General features: G+C 42.2%; 1 protein-coding gene across 1 annotated transcript in view; it reads left to right on the forward strand.

The window, feature by feature from the left end:
• The window catches only part of ULK2 (unc-51 like autophagy activating kinase 2), a 101,723-nt gene that overhangs the window by 55,832 nt on the left and 30,777 nt on the right, over positions 1-15,114 (forward strand). The window contains exons 7-11 of the mRNA XM_066575114.1: positions 848-921; positions 5,831-5,932; positions 7,327-7,385; positions 7,980-8,062; positions 14,157-14,207. Of these exons, the coding sequence (XP_066431211.1) occupies positions 848-921; positions 5,831-5,932; positions 7,327-7,385; positions 7,980-8,062; positions 14,157-14,207 (369 nt within the window). The remainder of the gene's footprint in view (positions 1-847; positions 922-5,830; positions 5,933-7,326; positions 7,386-7,979; positions 8,063-14,156; positions 14,208-15,114) is intronic.

Here is a 15,114-nt window from a genome sequence, read left to right on the forward strand (position 1 = left end):
ATGTGAAAAAATAGGACATGCTGCAAATTTTTTTTATTTACCTCGTAGCAGCGCTGTGAGCGAAAACATTGCTCATTGCTCTACTTAAGATTCATGCTCATGTGAATATAGCCCAAGCTGTGTGAAAGATACTGCCCTTTTAAAAATATATATATGAAAATTGAAAAGAATCCCATATGCGCCCTATAGAGCCACCACATAATATTGTATCCTGGCTATTTTTGGGACATTTGAAAAGGGGGAAGAACGTTTTACAGTGTTGTAAAGCACAATTGGAAACTAGATTACAATATTCTGCAATATAGAGACTTTTCCTTGAAAACTAGATTGCAGCTAGAAGAAAGGAATAGTTAGGAAGCTCATACATGTTGTCGGTGACCACTGCTGAATTGCAATTCTTTCTTATTTACTTTGCATGCTGGTAGCAGATATGATGTCTTAATGAGTATAGCTGTGTGATCATGGTGGTAAAGTTGATCTCTAAAGCGTTTGCTACCCTCCATACTGGTGGATCAGGCCCTGCCCAATACTTTAGGAAAGCTTCCCATCACATTCGGCTAAGTCTGAAAGAAGGTTTTGGACCACATGCTTCCACCTGTCCTATATCCTGTGTATGAGCTCCTCCTTCCAGTGGTTTAGTTCATGGTACCTCTGTACATCACCCACAGCCACTGCTAATTGGACTACCCATAGGAAGATCTTGTTGTAGTGGTTCTATGACTGACACATTGATAAATCAGGACTCTGTGTGCTTTGCATCCTAAAACCTATCCTGCATTAGCCTAGACTTTTTGGTGATTTATACAGATACTCATGCATTCTTTTTCTCTTTCCTTTTCTCTCTCAGCGGACTTTGGCTTTGCGCGTTATTTACAGAGTAACATGATGGCTGCCACTTTATGCGGATCTCCAATGTACATGGTTAGTAGACTTTCTCAATATTTTGAAAGTGACACTTATGTACTTTTTTTTTTTTTTGTCTCCGCTATTTTCTTAATTTATCAAATCCAATGACCCAGGATAAAGTGGATCCAGAATACATGAAAATAAGCTGTACTATAGGAAGGGAGTAGGATAGGATAGGCAAAGTAAAAAGGTGGAGGAGGAGAAGAAATGTCATAATGTGGTCACAGAATATATATATATATTTAAAAAACACATGTTCATCCATAAGTACTTGCAACAAATTAAGGCCTTATTCACACGGGCTACAAAATCGCACAACTTTGTAGCACCGCAGAAACGCATGTATGTGAAGCCCATGGTTTCCAATGAGCTCTTTAATACTACAAAACATCTCATGTGAAAGAACCCATTGGAAAGCATGGGCCTCACATACATTGTTAGATATAGAGTGAGTTCTGTATATCTAGATATATAAACGGTGCCTAAGGGCTAGTTATTGCTCCAAGGCTGTTGACACTAATCAGGGAGAAATTAAGCTCAAACAGATGGTAAGTAGTAGCCCTTATGAAATGCCACCAATATTGGAGCTAGGTGGGGCATAAGTCAGGTTTATGTCGCTCACCGTTATGCACTAGACGGATCATGCAGACATACTAGTTCCAGAAACAGCCCAGGATGCAGTTTGGCTGTGATGATAAAGGAACTGGATGTCAAGCCCTATGAGCCGTTATACGTAGGAGTATTAGATGCTGTATATATATCTATATATACAGAACTCACTATATATCTAACCATGAGTGATGTAGATGATAAGGAATAACTTGCTATTAAGTCTACAGTTATTTGCTATAGATAGTGTAAAAAGTGGTGGGCTGTTTAATTTATGATTTTAGCACATCCTTACATATAGGCCTGTTTGAGTATATAATTTTATTTATTTATATCAATAAAAGTTATGTTTAAGGGCTCATACCCACGGCCGTGACAGGCTCCGCAAGCAGATTACCGTAGCGGAGTCCGTCACAGCGCCCACCCCCAAAACCCCATACTCTCCTCCGGATCCGCTGTGCAGGTCCTGCATGATGCGCTGGCGCTCACGCACAGTACAGCGCATGACGCACCGGCAGTGTCATATGACGCGGCCGACTGTTGCCGGGGAAGCGTATTCACTCTATACTTCCGCTGTGCTACAGCGGAAGTATAGCGTGTCGGCAGGCTTCCATTGACTACAATGGAAACCGTCCGCATATTCCCGCGGCTAATAGTACATGCCGCTGGTTATTTCACTCTGCGGAATTCTGCAGTGTGAACATTGAGCTATTAGGTTCAATAGAACCTAATAGCTGCGGTGAAACGCCGCGGATTTCCGCAACGTTTCACACAGCGGAAATCCGACCTTGACCATTAGCCCTTAGGCTGGGTTCACACGAGGCAGAATTTCTGTGTGGAAAGTCCACACGGCAATTACGCTCGCGGCTCCTAATCCCGGGATTAGCCAGCACAGAGGATGAGATTTTGCAAAAATCTTGTCCACACTCTGTGGCTAAGCTGCACGAAAACTGACATGCAGCATGGAATTCAATTCTGCAGCATGTCAATTCTTTTGTCGTTTCCGTAGCAGCCTCTCTCCTCTCTATGAGGAAAGAAAGCCGCAGCAGAATGCCAGCAGCGAAACTGCTCCAAAACCTGCGGCTAAAGACAGCGGGTTTTGAAGATCTAGTTATCCTGCGGAAATCTTGCGGTTTTTTGGTGCGGTCATTCCGCGGTATTTCCGTCCCGTGTGACCCCCAGCCTTAGGAATCAGACCAGTGAAGTGGTTTAGAATTATATTGATTCCTCTGCCCCAGTGAAAGTGAGGTATCTGCCTTATTGGATGGGTGCCTAACTCTAAAGACACCTTTCTTTGGGCCAAAAGCCTACAAATGAGGATGGATGCCTGGTTACATACGGTCACTGAAGCACCTGGAACAGATAGGTGGATGGAACTGTTAGGAAATTGATTCAGAAGTTCAGGGAAACTGGTAGTGTGTAGAACTGGTTTGAATCCGTTTCCTGACAGTTCGTACACTCACGGACTGTCTTCCTGGTTGTTCCGAAGGGAAAGCCTTGACCACCTTGTATGAACTTCTGTTACCAACTATCAGGATGATGTTAACTGCATCTTCTGGACCTGAAAAGACCTGCTGTTGGTGTTTTCCATGCCACATAATTCCACTTAACTTTATTAATGCTGAACATGGCATCCTCCATAACTCAAAAATGGTTACAGGTATTGAAAAAAACAACCGCACCTATCAATTTCTGATAAAATTCTACCCTAAATGTATCCCATGGCCCCTTTCTATTGAAGTTTCTTGGGCTGACTCCAAGTTGGTTGATGGCCACCACCATAGTGCCATCTGTGTTCCACATAGTTTCCTGCTTGTATCTTTTTGTTAATCTCTTTTGGGTGGCCGTGACCTTTAAATTGCCCTGTACATTGACACAGAATGAATGGTACTATACACAGCCATTCTTTATTCCATAAAGAATAACTTGTTCATCATTGTGTTACCTTCAGAGTTCTTGTGTCCTACAGAGTTTGCTCAGGGAACGGTGTGAGCTTTTAGGAGTTGCTGTGACCTGTCAGACTTGTGATAATAGCATAGTTCACACAGGATTCTGATCTGAATTCCTAGAATCCTGCTATCTGGTGGCAAAACGTTAATCTAGAAGACTGTAATGACCTGATACTTGAATACTCAGAATCCTAAGATGTTAATATAGAGTTATAACTCAGGGTCTGCAGGAACGCATGGTCTGTCATGGTCCTGAAAAATGTGTAAAGGTGACTTTATTATTCAAACATATCATTGAGCCTGTGTAGTGCTCACAGAACTAGCTGTTATAGTTCATGGTGCATTGTGGTAAACTTTATTGCAATACCAGATCCTCCTAGTACAAAGGAGAATCAAACACCACACATGGCAAGCTTTGCTCAGGCCTCAACTTTTGGATTTGCAAGAGTGCTGAAAAGAAATTTCTTGACTATAGGATGCCTGACTAAAGGGATTTTACAATATTCACTTATTGAATTAAATCGGCCCTTCAGTTTTGGATAAAATTACCTGCACTTGTTCTTCTCTGCCCTCTGTCCAATTTTTTTTACTGGTTTTGGGTCAAGTTTTTATCTGTTAAAGATGACTGGCGCAGTCTTCAGATTAACTGGTCCCCATAGTGCATTGATAGTGTTAGACTATTAATGCATTATACGGTACCTGCTCTTTGGTTGGGCAGTTCTGCTCACGTGATCAGCACTGGCCAATCAGAGCATTTCTCAGTTGGCATTAACTAGATAGAAAATTGCAGCTTCCACCTTGGATGGCTGAAGACTGGAATCCGGAGATTAGATGGACGGCAGAGACAAACAACTGCAGGTAATATAGCCCTCGTTCCTGGGACAGAATTTTGTCCTGAAACCAAAGGGTTGCTTTAATGTCTTGTGAATTATTCAGGCAACTCAACTGTAGACCAGTTCAAAAGGTATAAAGCCTAAATCGATTGCTTTAGAACTGTACAGTAATCCAAAAAATGTGAGAATCTGGCAGCTAGCTCATCCCTCTAACTGCTGGAATGAAGGCGTTGGCTTTTTCCCCATATGGACATCACGGATGGGTCTTCCTTTATAAGCCAGAGCAGATATTGTTATGGTAGAGTCCACTCCTCCATGCATTACATTAATGATGGCTATTCACTTCAATGACTGCTTTGACATGCTGCAGTAGAAGTGTAAAGCCAATGGAAACTTCCAAAACCCCTTGAAGACAGCTGATTGTTCACAGAGGAGACATACCAGGCTTGTGGTAATTTAGTGAAAAAGGGGATGTCTTCGTGAGGCAATTTTTAAAATTCTTTTAAAATGTTAATGTATGTTCTTTGTAAGTAAAGGCAACTTGGCTTAACAAAACTATGAATTGTGTAACTACAATGTAAAATTATTCCTTTGTAACATTATGCCATGACTCGTGGTGCATTGCTGCAATCCATTACAGTATTGCGGTGCAATGAGCTTTGCTTATGCCAGCACTTGCTTGTGTTGGTTGCAATGTATAACCGACTTCTCTGTTTCTGTACATCAGAAAAGGAAGTCTGTTTTTCAGGTATTAGCCCTTTTGATACTGTAGTCAAAAATAAGCAATTTTATGTACCTCAGAATGGCATTTGGCCTGTGAAAAATACGTGTTTCACAGCCCTCATACAGCTACACCATTGGCTAAATAAAAATTGGATAGGACTCTTTAAGAGCAGCAATTAAAAAAATCTTCTGTGTTGTAGAGCATGAAATATGCTGTTGCTTTAGGCCTCATGCACACAGGCAGATTTTTGCTGCAGAACACGAAGCGGTCGTTCCGTTCCGGATTCCGCAGCAATAACCCTCCATAGCATGCTGTGGTAAAATGATGCACATGAGTGGAAACCAGTCGTGGTTTCCGCTCGCGGATGAAAAATCACAGCATGCTCCATTTTATTGAGGTTCCCGCACGGTCGATTGCCGTTGAAATCAATGGAAGCTGTCCGACCCACAGCCAGACGGGAAAAGCAGGAGTTTGAAGGAAAAAAAATCCGTACTGCGCATGGCCGATGGTGAGCCGTGCAGACCATTCGCAGTACAGAAAAAGAAGAAAAGCAGATGTGCGCGGACGCCGCTTCTGCCAGAGTTGTATTCTGCTACAGGCTCCCGCATGCAGAATCCGACCCGCACGGGGCCTTAGGGGCTTGAATTAGTTCACAGGCAATAACTGGCTTTGGTTCTGACTTATTGTGGTGCTTGAATGTGTAAGATATGAATATGAACTTCCCTATAAAGGGTCGTGTTTTATTTATATCTTGCTCCTGTAAATATCACAACTGTTAACGCAGTGATGCACTTTTTGTACTTTTTCAGGCTCCAGAAGTTATTATGTCTCAACATTATGATGCAAAGGCCGACCTGTGGAGCATAGGAACCGTCATTTATCAGTGTCTAGTTGGCAAGCCTCCTTTCCAGGTAACCATGGTCTTTGCTGCAGCTAGATTTATCTTCAGTGGATAATGTACTGCCTGTGGTTTCAGTAACATATGATGGGCAGTTCAATTTGTGGTGCTTGGCATCTTCTGTATACCACAAAAGGGTCTTTATTGTCATCGTAAATATACCTTTTATAAAAAAAAAAAAAAAGGATTGTCCCGCTGATTAAAACTTTTTTAAAGGCTCAGAATGGTATAAAATATTAGTCGTACTCTTCTTAATGATCCCCTGGACATCTGACCACAGCAGTGACCCTTTAAAGCCAATGATTGGCTGCAGTGGTCACTTCTGTTCCCCTGCCACTCTCTGCTTCCTAGTCCCACTTGACTTCAGACAGGCATTGGAATGGCAGCGCCTAGGGATCAGTAAAGTGTGTGATTTATTTATGTTTTATGCAGTTGTGGGTATGTCTCTTATAAATATGGGAAATTTAAAACTCTCTTAAATGTACATTAGTATCATTATCTGACCAACAGTTTTCATTTTAAGTATAGTCTAGTTTCTGCTTACATAGATTTGACAAAGTTCACACCACATATTACTAGATCGATGAAACTTCTTTGCCAAATACTTTTCCAGGAAGGTCACGGCTGAGCCGCCTCTCAGTATAATGAATGCATTCAATAGCAGTAGTATAGTGCCAACATTTGGGGGCACAGTGGCTGCATGCAGCGTTTTCCTGTTTCAACCCATTAGATTTGCCAGTGGCATGGCAAATGCCAACCGCAAGGACACTGCATGTGATTTCCTACATCAGGCTGTAATTATCAGCAACCAGTATGTGCCAGACTCATTCTGTCACGAGTACCGCAATGTAGTAGTAAATAGCTGCCTGCAAAAAAGCAATACATTAACACTTCCCACGTTGTGAGGCCCTTACCCGAATTCTTTAATGTGATCTAGAATACGTCTGGATGCAAACACAACTAAGTGCTTTGGACACACTGCATATACTTATGACTCTACTTTTATAATATGCACATGCAAGAATGTGGTAATCTATTGCGAACAGATTATTGTAATTTGACTCTTTGGAGTGGGTCCATCTTCACATCAGTATTTGTAAGGCAAAGCAGATGTGGGTTCAAAACACAAAGATACAAATCTTTCCATTATACTTTGGATTGCTCCAACTTACAAATGCTAATGAAAGATATTGCCGTGTGATAATGACTCAGGTTGGTTTTGTACAAGCAATGAACTGGTAAGCCTATCGTTTCAGTAGTTTACATCGTACAATCGCACACACCATGTGAATTCCTTTTAATATTGGCAGATTGTAGTATTCATTTAAGATCCTTTATGTAAAGTATAAATGATTACATTACTGTATGGGTATATAACTCAATAAGCTATCCATTTCCTTCTGACAGGCAAATAGCCCTCAAGATCTGAGACTGTTTTATGAAAAGAATAAGACCCTAGTTCCAAGGTACTGTCACATTGTAGTAATTCACACATTAGGTGATCTGGTAATCTTAGCGTCTCTCTCCCATTGCATATCCTTAGAATAGGCCATCAATATGTGATCAGTGGGGATGCGGCCAATCTGCTGATTGTTTGCACCTGATCATAGCTGTGCGCTTACTGCAGAATGCTATATTACTGATAGCTGTTCTGAGTACTACAGGCTTCTCCCATTCACTTCAATTGAAGAGTCCGTAGAAATGACACTCAAATCATGTGTGATGATTACGAACAGCAGACCCCAACTGATCAGAAATCTAAGGCCTATCCATCCATGCTAGGTTTGATTACTCCATTAACACAACACCAGGTTGGACATGGCTATGTTTTCCACAACTATTCTTGGAAGAAAAAATAAAAATATTGATGCTTAGTTTTGCACATTTTTCAGACCCTTTTGGCCTGGATCCCTTATTTTTCAATGAGTTTTTTTTCCTGCCGCATTGTGTCCATCTTTCCAGGTGGTCATATAGTCATTAGCAGGCCTCCTCAATGTCTGACTGCTTATATGCACTTGTATGGACTCTTACTTGTGGCTGATGTCTGTCATTTATTCCAGCATTCCTGGAGAAACCTCTGCTTATCTATCCGACTTGCTACAGGGACTGCTACAGAGAAACCAAAAAGACAGGTTAGATTTTGGTGAGTTTCAGATTTTGACACATCTATACTATGTTTTTCTATCAGTGCCTTGATTTTATAGTAAAGGTGATCTTAGGAAGCAGGAGTTAATAAAATGCCACTTTGAATAGCAAAATGTGTTTTTTCCATAGTTAACTTTTAAATAGGTTGTCTTCTAAAAACCACCCCTGCCCATATAATTTACTAGGGTATATAGATGTCATAGATAGAAGAGGGTCCCCACTCTAGGATCCAGGACAGGGCTGCTCTGGACAAACTGCTCCTGTTCTGGTCATCAAGTCCTCCTATTACATGAATGGCATTTCATCTTAATGGCCACCATGTAATACTATATTTCCTCTGCAGCAGGGGTGCTGTCTCAGTTACTGCGGCTTCCCCCGGCACATGGCTGACTTTTGTACTAGGCAGCTGCATTATGAAAGATGTTTCTGATGGTAATTGATTAGATTAACAAGAAATGTACTCGCTCAGTTATGTCCATATCTCCCACTTATTTCATTAGAGTACAGCCAATTTTTAGGAGTGGGGGCCTAAGATGACCCTCAGTGCAAACTGATTGGGTATTTGGGAGGGGGTGCCTGGGGGGGTTAGGTAATGATAGGTTAAAAAGTTGTCGTTTCTTTCTGGTGCATAAATTACTGGAAGATATAATGCAATCCCAGCCTTTCCTGTCTCCCTTTATCTTGTTTTTGAAGAAAACTAATCAATGAGGACAGAAAAAATCCTCTTGGAATTTTATGTTTAAACCAACAGAAAAAGTAAGTGGATTGAAGTTGAATTCAATCTCTGTTAATATAAAACAATGACCACTTTCTTTATTATGTCTTAAAGGGCACTCTGACAAAAAACAATTTTTTGCCCATCCCTGATTGCTTATCATACTCTGGAGGTCTTCTCAGTGTATTCCAATCACTTTCTGGCAGTACAGCACCCTGTATGATGATTATCAGCTAAAGTGCAAGATTTTTTACTTTTTTTTCACAGCAATCCCATGATGCATCACCACAGTATTAGCTGAAGCTATACTAATTTTGTCTACTGGGGGATGGGTCGGCAGTTTAATTAAAATGATCTTCTATATTCACCTGAATAAGTTATAGACAACATGTATGCAGTCAGGAGGATGAGCTGTGATCTCCTCCATTATAACTGTGTGACGGGAGCTGTGTGAACAGCATCAGTAACTGTGATGGGGAGTACCTCTGTTCCACCTGTAAGCAGTTTCTGTGGTAGGCGCAAAAAATAAATCCATAACACCAACTAGATCTGAACTGGTCAGAACTTAGATCACATGACCACCTGAGGAAAAAGATCAGGACTTTCAGAGAGAAAGAAACAACTAAGCAAGGCAACACTAGCTCACTTATATATACTGGGGGGAAGTTACATAATGAGTGAATGAATTAAAAAAAAAAAAAATTTAAATCCAGAGTGGCCCTTTAAACGTTCAGCACATGCAGAGAGAACCTGTCAAATGTATGAAAACGGTGATGTCGGCATACAGATGAGCACACAATGTACAGTGCATGATGATTAACTGATAACTGGCAGCGTGGGTATGACAGAACAACACACAAACGGAAGCTTTATGGATAAAAATAGTGCTTCACATTGAACGCATCAGGAAAAAAACCAAAAAAACCGAACAATGATGTTGAGCAGAATTACGGGATACTTATAGCAATCTCTTTGAATTGTTGTGTGCAGCCATGTGGTTTACGTAGTTTGTGAAGCAGTCATGTTTCCTATTTATAGAACTTAGACTTCTCTATTCTACCCTTAAAATTCCAGCAAGTCTCCTAGCATTATGGGAGGTTGAGTCCATGGTTGGGTGTACACATTATTCTTGCAGGACACACTTTTCTAAATTCTTTTTTTAACCCCTTAAGGACCAAGCACGGTATATATATGGCACTTGGTCCTAGGCTTTAATCACCGCTGATATCAAAAATATGGCATGGGTTAAAGGCTCTGCTCCTGCAATCAAGCAGGAACAGGTCGGGTTCTCAGCTATTTGTTACAGCCCAGAACCTGGAGGAGCAGGGAGAAGCTGTATGTACTGAGAAGTGAAAGTGGAAGTGTTTTCTCCACTATTTCACCTGGTGACCACCAGGAGCTCCCTGGCACAGCAGAGCTGCAGGGACCTTGCAGACCCTGATCAGCTCTGCCAGTGACTATTGTCACTACGGGGGGGGGGGGGGGGGGTTATTTTCCCCTGTAACTGGAGCTCCTGAATTTGTTTAGAAAAGACCATGTGAATGACCCCAGGGGGCTTATATGGTGTCACGGGAGACATAGATGTTAAAAAAAGTTACAAAAATATGTTTAAAAAAAAAAAAAAAGAAATGAAATAAAATATATATACATAAAAAAGAATGACCCAAAGCCAACCAAAACTATCGCCGTATGTGCCCTGTAATTTAAAACTATGCATATGATATATCAAAATGCCTGAATGAGGAACCCATTTCCATACCTTATTTTAGTGTAAATATACAAATGAAAAAAAATCTACCATAAATGTTAAAATATATAAATATATTAATGTAATATATACACATAGACTGTACAGTGTAGTATACAGACATATATATACACACATACATAGTATACAGACCTATATACAGACATATACCCCCCATATGGGCAGACTACACATATATAGACACATACATAGTATGCAGCCATATACCCCCAATATGGACAGACTACATACACCATAATACAGCAGGATGAATCTTCCCTCCGTCGGGTGCAGTATGATCTCCGGGGCCGCAGAGCCACTCACCATTTTGTCCTCCGGGCCTGGCAGACGGTGCGGCGCTCTGTACTGTAGGACAGGAGGACCGGCAGCAGCACTCACCGGGGAAGGGAACTTCCTGGCAGAGGAAGGAGGAGAAGACCTACCGACTACTCCGCGGCTGTGCGGCAGAAGGAGCCAGCACTGTGATTGGATCGAGCGCCGGCCAATCACAGCCGGTGGTCAATAAACCAATCACAGCCATTTAATGGCTGTAATTGGCCAGCGCTCGATCCAATCACAGCGCTGAGGCGGGGAAATTGAATGAGCCAGGGAAATGACATCGGGAGAAGACTCAGTGGATGTGGCGGGTGTAGCTGAGTGTTAGGGAGCTTGACAGCAATGTCACGCACCCAGTGTCTGATTGGCTCACCCCTCCACTGCTGTGTGTTCTGCCTGGGCTTCAGAGAATGTTCCCCACCGGCTGCAGTGAGTAAGGCCAGCTCCTGCTCTCTCCCTCTTCCCTCGGCTCCTGCTGTCTCCCCTTGCTGCAGTGGAATCGCCAGCTCCAGCTGTCTCCCTTTAGGGCCGCAGCCCTGCTGCAGTCTCCCCTCGGCTCCTGGTCTCTCACCTGTCGCAGTGTAATCGGCTGCACCTCTGTCTCCTCGGCCCCTGCACTCTCCCCTTAGGTGCGGCGGCCAGCAAACTCCCGTCTGGAGTGGCTGTGCAGCGTCCCTTGCGTCGTTGCTGTGATGGGTGCCGGCCGCCCAGCGGATGGGTTCCTGGCCGTGCCCTGAGTGGTGCGTCCTGGCCGGCGGCGGCTGCCTGCTCCATCCAGCCCACCACCTCTGTGGTCAGTCACAGCCGCTCCCCCACTCACAGGTTGTGGCAATGTGCTCCTGCAAATACTCATGCTGCCGCAGTCCTCAGGACGGCACTTCATGGTTGAAACACCACCAGCCAATCCAAAGCTGGGGGCGTTAACATTTTTTTACAGTGTCGGCGGCAACAGAACACTTCCATTGAAGGAGAACTCATCACTTCCCGTGGTAACCTGTTCCACTCATTGATCACCCTCACTGTTAGAAAGTTTTTTTCTAACATCTAATTTGTATCTCCTCCCTTTCAGTTTCATCCCATCCTATCTTAATCTATAATACTCCATTATGTTAGCAAGCTCTATTCTTCCCAAGCCTGACCATGATCTTAATCACTGCATTGTTTGCGGTAGCCATCAATGTGAGTGTTGTAATTTCTTACTTACGGACTGCCGTAGCGGTTGCACTGGCAGCTTGGCATCCTTCAGGAGAGTCTAACCTGAATAAGCTGTGTACAGCAAGGTGTTATTGGTGCATTGCCACATTTCCAAGGTTTTGAATAAAAGCCTTTATTCTCATGAGAACATTCTGTTCCCAAGGCTTTATATTCCTATCAGGGGATTCGGGGGCGTTGTAGGCTGATCAGCACAGTTGGTGTCGCAATTCTCTCTCATGACACCAGAACAAGCAGCCGTGCACACCTCGTCTTGGCTCCATTTTCATATAGTTAATTAATAGGCAGCGTGTAAGCCTGCCAAGCCTTGACTATCAGAATTGTTTGTTTACAGGTCTGGAAATAGACCGATTTTTGTTTAAGAACAAAACAAAAAAAGCATTTTTTGGTATTGTATTATGACTTTTCAGAAGCACAATCAATGTTTGTTTTTTTTTCATGATGCATTATGTGTTCTGTGTTTTTAAAATGCATCTTTTATACCTAGCTATTAAAACAAGCTTTTGGCTTATGTCTAATTTGGTATTTTTTATTTTAGGATGGCTTTTTATATTGTGTTTTGTGATTTACAGTGTGCCTCTGTTTAATTGGTTAAGCAGATAGGATTTGCTTGTAAGGCTTCTTTTTGTATTTATCAAGCACTACTAAACCATAAGTATATATAGTAAACAATATAAATATATTAAAGCTCCCTTCCAGCTCGTTACCTGTTCGTGTATGATATGCACCTCAGCATGTAAATTGAGGTTCCTCTACGTGCTGTCTCTTAGCTTCATTCACTTGCAGGTTTCAATATGGAGCAGAATTGAGCTTACTGCAGCCTTTGATCCCCTGCTGATATCCGCTGTAGGGGCAAATAGAGAAAATTCCAAAATAACTTATCCAAATCGAGAATTACAAGCTGCTTGTGAGCCTATGGAGGACTTGATGGCTTATAGTCCTGTGATAGGGGTCTGACACCTGGGACCTCCACTGATCAGCATAACTAGACATCACTGTGGGCACTTCAGTGATTTATCTGGGCACAGTGCCATATGCAGAGGTGCTGCAGTGCCAGTCTTGAGCAATACCATATGTATGATGATATGCTTGTATAAATGATTGTTCTGCAGACTTGTGGTATTCTTGGGGGTAGACCCAGACTATGCATGGATAGGTCTGCATTGGAAATCTTTGCACAGCCTCTTCAGTAGTAATATTATGTGAGAACCACCATTGAGTATTCTGACAAATACAGTATGTAGTAAGAATTCTAAAAGTATGTGGGAGAACAAACGCAAAACCTTTTTTAGCATACACAACTGATGTCATTGTGTTTTTAAGGGTGCATTCACACGTAGTGAATCTGCAGCAGAAAATCCATGTCCAATTCTGCATCAAAATCTGCGCCATTGGTTCAGATCTGCAGCAGACTTTACCCCTTCAATTGAAATGATAAAATTTGGTACAAATCTGCATCAAATGGTGCATGTTATGATGTTGATTTTGGTGAGAGGTTGTCTGCTTACAAATTCACTTTTTAAACTTGGAGCCACATCACTTAAAATCATAAAACGGGTACTTCCCTTCCTTAGCCCTGGCAATGCACCCCCCCCCCCCCCCCTCCAATTCTCCCTGTGTATTGTCAGTGGAAGTCATGTGACCACTGCCTGACAATCAGAGGCTGCAGCAGGGTCCTGGCATCTTTACGCCCTGTTGCTCGGAGTTTAGAGCAGCGACACTGTGGCCTCTGGCAGGCAGCGATCACCTGGCTTCCATTGTCAGCCTACTGAGAATCGGGGGGACTGCAGCACTGGATCGCTGAGGAGAGGAAGTACCTGTTTGTTTTATGTGGTTTTTAGTTCTAAATTTAAAGTGACTTTCTAACCAGACAGCCCTTTTAACTGTACAAATTTGTAGATGCACTTGTGCACCAAGGAATGCTCTGTGTGCTCCTTTGGTCTATGCTGAAATGATACTCCTATTTTTTCCCCAGATGTTAGGAGTTTTGACGCCAAGTAGATTATGAAGCAGCGCTTTAATTCTATTAGTTAGCCAGGAATAAATGTTCAGTAATAACATGTTAGTTTTCTTTTTCTGCAGAGGAATTTTTCAATCATCCTTTCTTAGATCAAGTGTCTACAGTCAAAAAGTGTAAGTACATACTGAGGTATATGTCCAGTGTAAATAATAATATAGCCTCTAGTTAGCAGTATGCCTGCCAGATGTACTCAAAGTGCAGATTCTCGCAGGTATGTGCTTGTCAATTAGCTTATGCTTGTAACAAATGGAGCGGGGCATTAGGCCCAATGTCCACGGGCGCATTTGATTTGCGGAATCCGGGCATGAGATCTGCAAATCAAGCCGCTCATAGGGAAGCATTGGGTACCCGCACTTCATTTAACATCTGATGGGTTTTTTTTAAATTTGATTTGCGGATTTAACGCACGGATAATTAATCGCAGCATGCTCCATTTTACCGCAAATGTAGCTCCATTCATCTCTATGAGAGCTTAGAATCTGCAGTGCATCCGCAAATACACTTGCGGATTTGAAGGTTAAAATAAATTGGGGAGGTGGGGTTGCATATTTTTTCTGTGCGGATGATCCGCAGTGCATCCTTGTGGGGGAAAAATACAATACACAGTCGGCTGCAAGCAATAAAAAAATCAATTTAATGATGACTCGCAGTGCATCTACTGCAAGAAAATCATGCAACCTGCTTGTGCGGCCTTAGATGCTTACTGAATGGTTTGCTTTCCCAATCAGTTCATCCATATTGCACTAAATTTGGTTAGGGCTCTCCTTGATGAGATTTGCTCCTGTTGACATGACATAAAGTAAACTGGTTACTAGAATAATATAATCTGTATTTATTGACTTAAATAATCAAGTGCTCTAATGGAAAGTAGATTTATTACTTAGTGTTACCAAAATTGTCACATTACATGGTATTTTGTGAAATGTGCTGATCCAGCAGTGGGCAGAATAGTGTCTCCTTTCGCCTTGTTGTGAAAAGGATATTGTGGTCTGATTTTGTTCTGCATGACACTGATGGGCC

The sequence above is a fragment of the Eleutherodactylus coqui genome, chromosome 1 (assembly GCF_035609145.1).
Source record: "Eleutherodactylus coqui strain aEleCoq1 chromosome 1, aEleCoq1.hap1, whole genome shotgun sequence".
NCBI lineage: Eukaryota > Metazoa > Chordata > Amphibia > Anura > Eleutherodactylidae > Eleutherodactylus > Eleutherodactylus coqui.